We start from the raw sequence: 13,546 nt of genomic DNA on the forward strand, positions 1-13,546 counted from the left end.
ATTATTCCTCTCTCCGTCACTATCAGTTTCACATCGTTGTTTCTCAAGTCCAGCGCCTTCCACTTGAAAACCCATTTCTTCGCCCGGCAAACCTTTGTAAATTTTGCCCTCCCTTTACCCACCATCTTACCCGCTTCTCATTTAGTCAGTTCTAGCTTTTATCTCAGTCTTTCGACATTGTCGTTTCAAGCTCCCCTACATTCGCAGCCTATTAACAGGCATCAATTTTATGAAAGATCATCTTCTGAGCCCACACCGAGCTTCTCTCTCTTCACGCCATTTAACTTCTTCTCAAGACATTTCAAATCATTACATTATACAGCCTGACTCCAGTCTGTGGGAGTCTCCTTACGATCCTTCGCTCCAATCGTTTAACTTATTCTGAATCTCTTCTCTCCAGCGCCTTCCTCCTTGCCTTTATGGCTTACTTAGACTAAGTAATTTACTACTCCTTCTAATTCATTCACACCAGCTAGAGATTCAGCTTTCAGACCTCAAGTTCTATTCAGTCCCTTTCAAACTTGTCTTCAATCACATTTAAGGTTGAAGGTAGATGTTTCATTTTCATAGCTCGCCTCAATGGTTGTTTTTCTCCTTCCCAATCCATGTTCTCTTTTATTCTCTAACGTTACATATCAGCTCACCCTTCATGACTCTTTTCTTGCTTCAGGAGGTGTTCCCATGATCACCTCCTGGTTTCTCAATTTGTGAGGAAAATTTAGTTCTATGCAACCTTTCCCCTAGTCAGTTCTCGGGTCACTCATTCAGAATTGGGGCAGCCACTTCAACAGCTGCCCAAGGAGTTTCCACAGCTTCCCTACAACAACTCAGCTGCTGGTCAACTTCAGCATTTTTGCTTATGTCCGTCTAAACTTCCATTCTGTGCTCTGCTCGACGATCTATCTGCTCTTAGTAGAGCTTTTGCATAAACAAGTGACGGTTGGCCTTTTTAGTTTTAACTTATCCTTGCTTCCTCTACTTGTTCGTCAGGCATGACCAAGTCCTTCTCTCTGCTCGCATAGTCAGGTTTACCAAGTTTCCATCCTTCGGCTCGTCAGCTATCACTTATTTTCTCCCTTCGCCTGTTGGGCTCGCCCACATTCGCATCTGCCAGGCTTAGTCAGGTTTATCATGTCCCATCCATGCCTCATCAGGCGCATTCCAGCCTTAGCAATTTATTTCATTCCCTCTACAGCCAGTCTGCTTCTTCTTTCTCCTTCACTCGTTAGGCTCAGCTTAGCTCTTACTCAACAATTTGTTATGTTTCCTTTCCCTTGACTTTGGCCAGATTCATGTCCTTCCCCTTCTTCGCCTGCTAGGCTCTTATCATTTCCTCCACACCCTCGTCCTCCATCCATATCACTTTTGCTCAGTCTTGGCCTCGGTTTTGGGGGGTGAAATATCTAATCCTATCTCCAGGACGTTCAAGCCCTCTACGGGTTTCAGGTGGAGTTTTTACTTCCTTTATTAACTTCTAAATATTTAGTCTTCTCAGACTTTAGTTCTACCCTGATATTTTACCTCATCTCTATATGCCAACGCAAGTCCACGTTTCATCTTTAGTTTTCGCTTCGATGACCCATTCAGCTAATTTCAAGCCATGATCAAATTCGCACTCAAACATTTCCCATCATTCTTCTCTTTCACACTCCATAGGAGCCCTACGTCTGCTTCCTGTTTTCTCACATTTTAGGCAGATTGTATTCAATGCAACCTGGCCTAGTCAATTTTCTAGCCATTCACTTAAAATTGGGGGTGCAATTACTGCATCTACCCAAAAAATCTCTACAGATTCCTTTCAACACCTGGCCTCTGATCTTCCATCATATGCATCATATGTTCAGACTTTCTTTTCATTTTCAGCTCAGCAGTCTCAGTTCCTAAGTAGGATTTCATGCAATTACTGGTGATGGATGGCCTATTAAATTGTTTTTATTATCTCAGGTATGATTCATCTCATTCATTTTCTGTTTCCCAAGGTTTTTGTCAGCATCTTCAATCCCTTTCATTCATTCTCTTACCTCCTCGTCATCTTTCATTCTCCTCCCAGCAGGTTCAACCTACGGGGTAAAGTCTTATTCATTTCAAGCAGCCCACTCATCTTTTGCATGTTTCACATGCTCACGCACCACTGCAAGCTTTCAAAAGCTCACACCACTCACAAGCCTACGCAAGAGAGCCTACAAAGGCGCACTCTCCAGCATTCATTCATCGTTTTCATGTTTCTTTTATTTATTTTGGGGCTCTCTCCTACTCGCCTATGGGTTTCATGTTCCATTCCTATGCCTAACGCGGGCTCACCACGTGTATCCATTCATCATTTTCATGCCTTCGAGGCTCCTTACATTCATGCCTACACTGCTCTTACTATATCTAACTCGTTTCTCTCGCACATCATTCTATATCTACTTCCTAGCCCGGTATTTCCGGCATTTTACGTTTCCTCTCCTGCTGTCATCTTTTAACCATTCTATTACATTTCAGCCTCGGTTTGGCCTCGGCCTTTTGGGGGAAGACAATTCTAATTCTAATCCAAAAACGTTCATCAGTTCATGCATTATCAGCATTCATGTCTTCCTCTGGGGTCTGAGCGCCAAACAAATAAATATCCATTGTGTAATTTCTCTAATCACATTTTGTGTTTCTTATTGTGAGTCTCTGCAGGATTGAAATGGAGTAAAGACAAAAATTCAATCTGGGAGACTCACCCGTCCTCCAGCTTCACCCAATGGCTTCTCCATGCGTCTCCGCGCCAACCAATCAGCTTCAAGTCTGCAATAATCCTCAGCCAATGATCCTTCAAGGCTCCACATTTAAAGTCTCCCATCCATGGATCTCTCAGCTGTCAGTCGAGCTTCGACCCTCCTCCACCCCATCGCCTCAATCGGATTCTCAGTTCCATTACCATCAGGGCTCCTCTCCATCACCAGTACCAGATCCGGGGGAAGACAATTCTAATCCTAAGACGTTCCTCAGTTTTTGCATTATCAGCATTCATGTCTTCCTCTGGGGTCTGAGCGCCAAACAAATATCCATTGTGTAACTTCTCTAATCGCATTTTGTATTTCTTATTGTGAGTCTCTACAGGATTGAATTGCATATATACGTATACATATATACCAATGTTTTGTTCAGTTTATTATTTAAGAAAGGCTTGTTATTGGAAAATAGTTTCTCAAAATCTGTTTCAAAAACCCAGGAGATAGAAGAATTAATATCCACAGAGAAAAAAAATCAATGTATCTGACAAGGCCATTAGTCCCTTTATAGTTTTAGTTTTTATGACATTGTTTTTGGGTGATTTAGGTTGTGTTGACGCCCCAGGAGCTGCTAGGCTGAAAATACAAAACTATCCCCTGAGACTCCGTCCTGAGGCACTGCTATGAATAACCGCATGTATTCTCAAAAGAGTGTATGTATGCAGCTGCGTATCTCCACTAATGAATCCTGTAGCAACAAAATACAGTGGACAACATGGAAAAAAACACAGTTGTCTTAATTTTAGACAATGGATGCAGATGCACCCTGCAAGCATCTGAAAAGAGAATGCCCTTCAATAAGGTCATGTTTTCCTAGTAGGAATCTAACAGGACCACTACAAAAAATGGATTGATTGACAAGCTGCTGGATGTTTTGAAAGCACCCCTCGGGATGAGATCCATTGAGAGAGATCAATGCCCCACAGGAGGCCCCATTGCACAGTACAAACATGTTAAGTACAGGCCAAATGCCAGAGTAAAGGGAGTTGGGGATGACCTCACTTCTGTGCTGAAGCCCAAGGAAATGCACTCTTTGACTTTATCTCCAGAACGTACTTAGCATATTACTGAACCGTTTTAACAAATGCATCGTATTCTTGTGAATTTTTTATGAGTGCATTGCATGTAAACAAAACAACAAAGGGTGCAGAAATATCAGCTTCTATTCTGTAGTGAATGTAACTACTGCAGTTGTTCACACAGTTGTGGTTCTACATGCCAATAATGCACTATATTCCATGCAGCATCTTTCTTTACTCTTTTGAGGCACAGCCTACTAATTAAACTACGGATCCTAGATGAATGAAAAGAGGTTTCGGGGACTTTAAAGCTAAACGATTTAGTAGATCTCAATCAACTTTGCAATACCAATTTGAACAATATTATAATCCCAAAGGAGTGTTTGGATGAAATATTTAGAAAACTACAACATTTTAGACTCCACACATTAAAACTCTTGCCACTTGGGTGGATTCCATTATCCACTAAACTCACACCTAATACAGAGCTTAGTGACCAAGATCACACAGCTCCGAAAGAGTGTTGGGAACATCACGATGCTGGAACAAAATAGTAGTAATGAGGAAAAAGTTATAATAGTAATCAAAATAATCACTGCAAAATTCAACAAGGATATGTCATGGATCATGCCAACAGGCAAACATCAGGTTTCTGTAGTTTTGTGCAGTCTTACCTTAAAGCTAAATTTTTTAAAAACAAAATTAAGCTCTAGGCATTCTGTACTTTTCTGTAAAGCAAATAGCCAGAGTTACATTTTCTGTTTGACAACTGTAAGAGTATAATAAAAAACAGCAAGAATTTAAAAAATACATAATTTCCATACTTCATAAAATGCAAATTATGCTACTAGACAGCAATAATAGAAGTCATCTACAAAGCTTGAGAAAGGGATGTGAGTTCAAAGGTGATTTAGTAAACATTAAGTTGCATGAAAGGCTTTTGACACACTCCGAGGGGGATTCTGAAGCATTCTCATCTGGTCTGGAGCTTTTCCCCTCTGGGAACACAACTCAGATGGAGTAGAATAAGAAGATTAGACAGAGGCAGTGTTCCAGATGGAAGAGTTGGAGGATTATATTTTTAAGATGGAATATAACTGATGATCCACAAGCCAGGATGGATGCATCGATTCGGAAGCGGAAGCAAATGCTGACAAGGATAATTGCTATCTTCACAACTTAAATTGGTACAATTTTATTTATTTAATTGTTTTACGCTTTTGTTTGACTGCTTTTCATGCATGTTTGTATCTGGGAAATGCAATATTCTAATAGTATATACTCAATCAGTCATGTTAAGGTAGCAAAGCAATCATACAAATGACATACAAATCAAATGTAATTTACTTGGTCAATGCATAATTAAATCAGGTGCTGCATTCTAAATATTTGCTTAATCACTTGTTCTTTGTTATAATTTATAATGGTCTGCTTAGAATTTAAAAATAGATTTTTTGTTTTGTTTCTACTCTCTTGGCTGAATTGATGGTGATCATATAGGCTGTACTGCTGATGGAGCTAATTGGTTAGACTAGACCCACAGTAAGTGTGTCTGCCTGGTAATCATTCCTGTTATTTGTGGCAGATTATGCAGCCGTTTTACAGGTTTCAGCAGGATATTTATAGTTGGTCTTTAAAAATAAAATCAGGCCATTCCAGTTTGCCATGGTCCTCTAACACAAACCACTTCCATATGTTATTTTTTTGTGGCATTATTAATCAGAAACCTACGCAGTGTTCTCTGATATGGCTCAGTAAATACAAATGAATACGAGTGAGGAACAAATGTGAATAAACATACTGAAGTCATTTTCAGATCATAGTTCCACAAAAAATACTCAACCATAAACCCCCATTGTGTTGCATGTAACTTTGTCCTTTCACATCATATACGCCAATCTGAGAGGCTCACAGGGTGTGTGTGCTTTCAGACCACACATCCACCTGAGCAAAATGTGAAAAATATTTATTTGGAATTTCTCTTATCTCTGGGTGAACTCTGTGGTCCTCACCCAGGCAGTCCAGATGCATTTAGTACATTAAATGCAAACAATGTTTTCAGCATATTTTTTGCAGCAGATTCTACTGAATAATGGATTTGTCAGATTACACTGACAATGAAAGATCATGTGGTGACTCTCTGTGCCACCTGTGGATTTGTGCTTCTGTTGCAGCTCACACAGGCTAAACTATAATTAACAGGTTTTTCACAGAAAAAATCTGTCGAGTAAGTTAAATATTTTTCTTCTGTTGCAGACAGAAAGCACAAAAAAAATTATTCAAATATTTCTGAAGTCCATTACCACCACTAAGATTTAAGAAATGTCATATAATTATGTGACTGCCACTTTTAATGACAATATATTGTCTAAAAATATTGACTTAGATATAGCATAATTATAATAGATCATACATATAGCATACATATAACAACAGCATAAATGGCCTTCCATACCTTGCAACACTAGATAATGACAATACTCTCCACTAGGTGGCTCTGGTCTGACACACAGCATCTGCTCTTAGTGACTGTGGCTCATATATCCTTCAAAGAAGAGTAGACAACAAAAACAGATGGACGTTTGATGCCTTAAGAGTGCACTTGGTTACATAAAAACTACGATTTAAGTAGTCATGAAGCTGCATATAATATTTTATCAATAATAATAATAAAAAAGTTATTAAAGAACTACTCGAAGATCAAATGTTTAACCTATAAAAGTTAACAATCATCCACTGCTTGGAAGTGAAACAGTTTCAAATCATATGCCTGCAGCCCGTGAACATGGAGTGAGAGGTGAGTGGGCCTATTGTTTCAATATAAGTAGCCACAAGCAACTAAGTAGGCCAGGTTCTAATCTCACAGAATATGCAAAGTTGCAGGCACCACAGTGGTTGGATAAAAGAGCAGGCTGGTTGGAGCTGGGTCGTTTGGAAAAGTATTGCATTCGCTGAATGCTACCCTATTGGAACTACTGCTTTAATGGGACAGGAGGTTAATCGATTATGATACGGATGGGTGATTGAGAAGGAGTGGCGGATAGATGGATGGGTGGATGGAGTGTAGTGGGAAATTGGAATAACTGAACACCTTGAACTGTCAGGCTTTTGGTGAAACTCCAAAGGAAATTTATCCTGGCAGAGGCAAATGTCTTCTCTGAAATAATTTTTGCTTTCTCGTGTCAAGTTGAAGAGAGGACAAGCTCTTCTAATCCTGGTGAGCATATAACTTTCTAATTCTGAGGTTAGTGTTTTGTTTAAATGCCACCGTTTCATCAAGTGATATAAAATATATATTTCTTCCTTTGGTTTAGACTTGTTTTAGAAAAAAATATTTAGGACAGTTTTCTATGTTGTAGCTTAATGTTGTAGTGATTAAGAAATAAGAGACTTTAACTGGGTTTGCAGATACCATTCTGCTTATTGATTTCCAAATATCAATTGCTAATAACATTAAAATTAGGTTTATGGTGATACTGGAGCAAATATGGATGGGGTGTAATAAGGCAAATTTTTCAAATTGTTTTAACCAGGCTAAATAAGGTTGAATCACTACATTACCTTCAGGAATACTGAGGAACACTTTTGTTTGCTGATTAAAGGGCATAAATCATTTGGACAACATTTTCTTTCAAATTGTTTTTAGGATTGTTGCTTACAAAAGTAATACTTATTTTCATGACAGAAGTCAATGAAATATGTAAAAAGCGTTAAAAAGAAAAGGCAAGAACAGGAAAAAATAACGTCGCGAGCGATTGATGACCTTATGTCTGGAACACCAAACTCAGGCATGAGTGCACAACATCATGTCAACAAAGAAAGTGATGACAAAGTCTCTAGCAACAATTTTGTTGCTAGAGACTTTGTACTTCCTACTTATCTCCACATAATCAGCTAGTGTTTTATTTGTACGTTTTTAGCTGTGCTTGGAAAAAACTACTTGCAGTTTAAGTCAAGTCAAGTTTATTTATATAGCGCTTTTCAGCAACAAGGCACTCAAAGCGCTGTATATGAGGAAAAACATTACAATGATACAGACACAGAAAAACAGATCAAACGACACTAATAATCCTTAGGAGTAATAATAATTAATAATCCTTCCAGGTTTACTGGTAGAAATTGGTTCCAAGCCATTCTTAATAATAAAGCATCTTATGCTTAAAGAAGATGATAATATTGATAATCTCCTCATTTCACTGAATTCTAATTGGGAAGCTCAGTCACTGGTACAAAACAGCTTTAATCCACATTTTCAGGTGCTAATAATATATTGCTTTTACTAGTACTGAAGTTGAACTAAGTAATAACAGTCCATTGTAGTCTAATTAAGAAAGCTGGGTCATTGGTGTAAGAGCAGCTAAAGTCCAAATTACTTATAATGTTTGGTTTTCGCTGGTAATCCTTCTGATAAAACTAAAAATCTATGAAAGTAATGAAATCATGCAATTAGGTGCAGGGCTAAGCAACACACAAGAAGAAAAGATTTTGCAAGAGTGCGGTGGAATCCTGGGGGTGCGAATATATAACTGTGGGTGTGTGGGCAAGAATTAGACTGTCAACACAGATAGAGCACCATTGTTCTTGAGGAGAGACACGGAAGTTTTCTCAATCGGCCGCAAAGTCTTATCTGGGTCACAGCTGTTCGGGGTTTCTCAATAAGCGCCCATACATTTGTTTGGCACATTTTCATTAAAAATGTGTTATTGTTGTCAAGAAAACAGTTCTTACCCTAACAACAACAATGGTTCATTAGAAACTATGGATCCAGATGACGGCTCTTCATTTATATATCAAACACATTACCTGTTTTTGGTGTTTTTGTTGTCTAATGATATGAACTTAGTTGTGACGCAAAAATAACCTGACATCATGTATAAGCTACAGCAGTGTGTGGTTATTGCAAACATTAAAGCTTAATAGAACATTCATTTAAGTAATGATATTTTTATGTTGCAGTGTTTCAACAAAATATTTGGAGAAATGAGTTCCACCAGCCCTCCAAAAGGATGCGGGTCTAACATCAGCTCCATATATTACAACCTGTGTGACCTGACCACACTGTGGGGTGTCGTGGTCGAAGCTGTGGCCACTGCTGGTGTGATGACCTCCTTCATTCTGTTTATTATTCTCATGGCCTCGTTACCATTTGTGACGGACAAAAAGAGGAAGGGTATGGTGGCATTACTGGCCAGCATTTTAATTTTCACATTGGGACTCTTTAGTCTCACCTTTGCCTTTATTGTAGGGCAGTACTCTACAAGCTGTGCTGCTCGGAGGTTCCTATTTGGAGTACTGTTCTCAGGGTGCCTAGCTTGTTTGATGATGCATGGGCTGTGGCTTACCCTCCTGAAACGGAGTGGTCGGGGCCCAAGGAGCTGGGTGTTATGGCTGGGAGCTCTGGGTCTTTGGCTCGTTGAGGTGATCATCAACACTGAATGGCTTGTTCTTACTGTGGTCTGGAGCCCACCCAGAAAAATAGTTGTCCCTGACCTCTCCTGCAGAATTGACAACAAGGACTTTGTAATGGCCCTCATTTATGTAATGATTCTGATGGCTGGTGTAGTGCTTATGGCTTCTCTCTCGCTATCACACAAGCACAGGCAGTGGCGTCGGGATGGTGCTTTCATCCTGGTTACAGGACTTTTTATCATAGCTCTCTGGGTAGCCTGGATCACCATGTACATCCACGGAAACAGAGTGTCTGGTAATCCCAGCTGGGATGATCCTACCCTGGCTGTAACCGTGGCGTCAAATGCCTGGGTGTTCCTTGTCTTCTACATAATTCCAGAAATCTGCCTCCTAACACAAGTAGATCCAGACCTTGAGGAGGCCCATGATGGAGAGCCTGTTTATCCTGCGAGGAGCCCGGCGTATGACACCACCCTGAAGGAACCAGAGCCAGCACCCCAGAACCTGAATATAGAGAATAAAGCTTTCTATATGGATGAATCACCAGCAGGTACTGCATTCATCACATTGGCCCAAAAGCAAAGCTAGCTCTCTGCATACATGCATCCTGATATATAGATATGTAAGTGATCGAAAATAAAGCTTTCAATATGGACAAATCACTAGCTGACAAAGCATACAGTACATTAAGTTGGCTTTAATGTGATGATTAACAATGGATGCAATACAAGCTCTGATGTCTCACAGAACAAACAAATAACCCAAATATTTGCATCTGTTACAGACAAAGAGCACTAGTAGAAAATGTATACTGTTTGTTGGATTCCGACTACTTTTTAATCGCTATTCTTTGTAATAACTAAATACATGTCTAATCTCATTTATACATTAATACCCTTCTCTTAGACAACAACTTTAGCATATTCACTTAATTTGTCTAATGTTTTTACAGCCCCTTAAATTTGTCACTTGGAAACAACATTTTACAATGTCTGACAATACTGATATCTTCTGCAAACATTAGTAGTGTATTTATATAGAACCCCTAAATGACTGGGATTCATTTAATATTGAGACATACTTTACTTTTGCAAAGCATTTGTGTTACGCAAACTCACTAAAGATGTGCTAAAAAGACATGGGTGCATAACAATGGATCCACAACTCTGGATTTAATAGAACAATTGTGCAACGAGGAATGATGAAAGATCCCTGTATATCTGTGCATGCTGTTTGAACAATGTTATATAAGAAGACTGAGTGCTGTCATAATGGTAAAAGTGGACAGAAAAAAGAAAGTATTGACAAGTTAGCGTGAGATGATGCTGCAATAAAAGGGTAGTTTATATGAAGGCAGTTTACAAATCTTTACCAGGGGTTTTAATGATTAAAAGGGGCCTGTAGGTATTAAAGGTGTCACAGGTCAGCTGTATAACCTGCTATGACTTGTATGTGTGCTCTATATATATTACTATTGTTCAACAGACCCCACAAAGCCAGTGTCTCCATATGGCATCTACAACGTTCAGCTTCGAAGCTGTGTTTACCAGCCAACAGAAATAGCCCTTATCACTAAAGGTCTCAAAATGGTGAGCATGGTCCTTAAATTATATATTGCTTTAAAAAACAATCACTTTAACAGCTTGCTTACCCACAGGACCAGGGATTGATTATACCTCGAGCCAGAGCCCCATCTTTGGATCTGGGAAGTGGCAGGAGCTCCTTGCCTCGTTCAGTAGAGTCTTTAGCTTCCCAGGGACTGTCATAGATTTGATGCTTTCCTTTTGTGTTCTTTGGAAGATACTTAAAAATGTAAGCAATACATCATGAATAGATCTTCTTGCAAAGCTTTTCTTTAATTTATCATACTGGTGCTTTCTATGCACCAGTATAACACTGTGGTATTTACACTGAAGATTATTCACTTGCAGCGGCATGAAACAAAGATTTACATATGAAAATATTGTGCCTTTTTATTTTAGCAGATGTTCTGTACATTAAAAATAACTCTCCTAGCTATGAACTGTATCAGGCAGAAACCTAGAGTATAATATCTAGCTTCACTCGCTGAAGACTACCTGCTTAACTACAGATTTAACTCTTTCTTGATGTGCTTTTCTTTGAAATTAAAACTTTCAAGCGGGGCAATGGCTAAAATGTTTTTAGATCAAACTCGACATCATCGAACATTAATGTACACTTTTGAAATGAAAGATGACTGAAATCTTTTTTTCATGATCAGAACTACAAGCAAAAAGCTTTTTCATTCTTTGTTCATTTAATGTTGCAATCATACGTTTGTAGGCCTTTGATTTGTTTGAAACAGAACAGAAAATAAATGCTAGGTTATTGAATAGATTGGGTTCATTTCACTAAGATTGTTGAGAGTTTGCAATGTTACAAGAACAATGAGCAGGTAATTGATGTGAGATACTAAGAGAGGAACATCCACCCCAATTACCGCGCTGGCTGGAACAGACATTTACATGCCATTTCTGATAAGGGTTATGTAGGGCCACACCTGCTGCCAAACTGTGTTGTTGGTATTTACACTGCACCAAGGGCTGTCAACAGTTGGAAAACACTTGAGTTCACAATGAAATTATTAAAATATTTATAATATACGTGGAATTGCTTCATGTATTTACTCAGAGCTTTACATAATAATTAATGAGCAACAATCACATGTAGACACATATTTTCATACTTGGACTGGATTTTAAATGAAAATATTCTCTACTATGATCATACTTTGGAGCTGCTTTGACTTTCAATGAGTCGGCAACCTTTTCTGCACAGGCAAGTACGTTTGTTTACATCTGATCTGTTATTCTTTCACTTATAAACACTAAACACACACACCAACGCACACACTTTTCATACTTCAGAGCTTCTGAGTAAGCTGTGGCTACCTAGCAGCAGGCTGAATAGGCTGATTTTCTCCCACCTTGTTGTTCTGGGAGCTGCCATTAGCACTTGCTCGGAAATGAGATGGATGACAAACTGGAAATCACACGCTACAGCTTTGTACAAGAAAACTTCACATTAAATGTGAGAAATGGTCTTTTCTCCAGTGCTTTGAGCTTGTTTCCCCTCGCGTACACAAGTGGTAAATGATTTTGCAAATAGACCTCTTTCACTGGACACAATATGACTTTTTGTATCACGGGAAGCCCTGGTTCAATGAGTGATGGTAAAGGGATAGTTCAAATGTTTAGATATTTTTGTAAAGGTATCATTAGTACTGGCTATTTTTGGGCATGGACTAATTACAGGTATTAAGGTATACCAAGGTTTTTAAAAGTAAATTTTTCCATCATACGGTTTAGTCTTTTTAATGCAATGCCAGAAAAAGTGTTGGAAGTACCCTCACCCACCTTTTTCTGCTCACTGCCAGTCAGATGGCTAAAATTAAAGATAAATATTGGCACTGCTGTAAAACGATAACAGTGTGCAAAATAAGTATGTTTACTTGAAAACAGCAATTGGATTTAGTAGATTTTTAATAACATAACTATAAATGTAATAATCTGGTACAATAATAATAGGAATAAGTGTTGCTTTTCTGTTTCAGATAAATTCAGTTAGATCAAGTTATACAGTTATACCTAAAATGTTTGTGTGAGTACCATGATAGTGGAAAGTTGTATTTTTAATTGAAGTTATCTATCAGCCCATGCTTAGATTCCTTAGTTGTCACAAAACTCCAACCTATCCCTTTAAGCATTGGTTTGATCCTCTTTGTCAGTTAGTGAATAGTGACAGACAGCCAATACACACGACTGTTCAGCTTTTTCCTCATTTGGAAAACAGTCACTACACCTTTCCCATAACGTAACCAAATGTCAGTTGTGCAAAGGGTCTATAAACATGCAAAGAGGCACCATCCGTTTTACAAAACAACCTGATAATAAACACAAAACAGTTTCTTTCAGGTTTCTAAAAACCATTTCACATTATACAGTTTCTGTGTCTCTTCAATTTTGATTAGTGAAAAACACGGCAGTGTGTCTCAAAATGCTTTAGGCATGAAACAGTAGAAGGGTGTTTCTGGGTGTGGTAGGTGTGTTTTGTACCTGGCCAGTGACGCAAGTTGGGAGTCCAAAACTGTACAAGCAGCAACTGTAAACTCCCTGAAAGCACAAGCAGCTATCTAACACACAGGAGCAGAGGTGGATGTGCTCAGCTTGAGGGAGTCAGCACTCTTATTACATGCACCTGCCGTGCATATCCTAATCACTGTGACAACAGAGGAACAATATTAAAAAACAAGTCTCGACCTAGAGAAAAGCAAGATCTGCTGCATAACCTGGCAACACTGTTGCTGTTGTGTAAATAGCATCAACCCATGGTTTGCTT

At 38.8% G+C, this 13,546-nt stretch overlaps 1 protein-coding gene across 1 annotated transcript; it reads left to right on the plus strand.

Annotated features, from left to right (window-relative positions):
- Positions 1-6,708: 6,708 nt before the first annotated feature.
- LOC124864716 (G-protein coupled receptor family C group 5 member C-like) lies at positions 6,709-11,724 on the plus strand. The gene is made up of 4 exons (XM_047359593.1): positions 6,709-6,995; positions 8,735-9,737; positions 10,673-10,776; positions 10,845-11,724. Exons 2-4 carry the CDS (start codon positions 8,759-8,761, stop codon positions 10,953-10,955), a joined length of 1,194 nt encoding a protein of 397 aa, XP_047215549.1. The 5' UTR covers positions 6,709-6,995; positions 8,735-8,758; the 3' UTR covers positions 10,956-11,724.
- The last annotated feature ends 1,822 nt before the right edge of the window (positions 11,725-13,546 follow it).

This window comes from Girardinichthys multiradiatus, chromosome Y, assembly GCF_021462225.1.
Source record: "Girardinichthys multiradiatus isolate DD_20200921_A chromosome Y, DD_fGirMul_XY1, whole genome shotgun sequence".
Taxonomy (NCBI): domain Eukaryota; kingdom Metazoa; phylum Chordata; class Actinopteri; order Cyprinodontiformes; family Goodeidae; genus Girardinichthys; species Girardinichthys multiradiatus.

Excerpts from the sequence above, each read along its gene's own strand:
- LOC124864716 (XM_047359593.1), top strand. The coding sequence starts at position 8,759 with ATGAGTTCCACCAGCCCTCCAAAAGGATGCGGGTCTAACATCAGCTCC. Across the intron at positions 9,738-10,672 it reads TATGGATGAATCACCAGCAG|ACCCCACAAAGCCAGTGTCT; the intron begins GTACTGCATTCA and ends ATTGTTCAACAG. Across the intron at positions 10,777-10,844 it reads TCACTAAAGGTCTCAAAATG|GACCAGGGATTGATTATACC; the intron begins GTGAGCATGGTC and ends GCTTACCCACAG.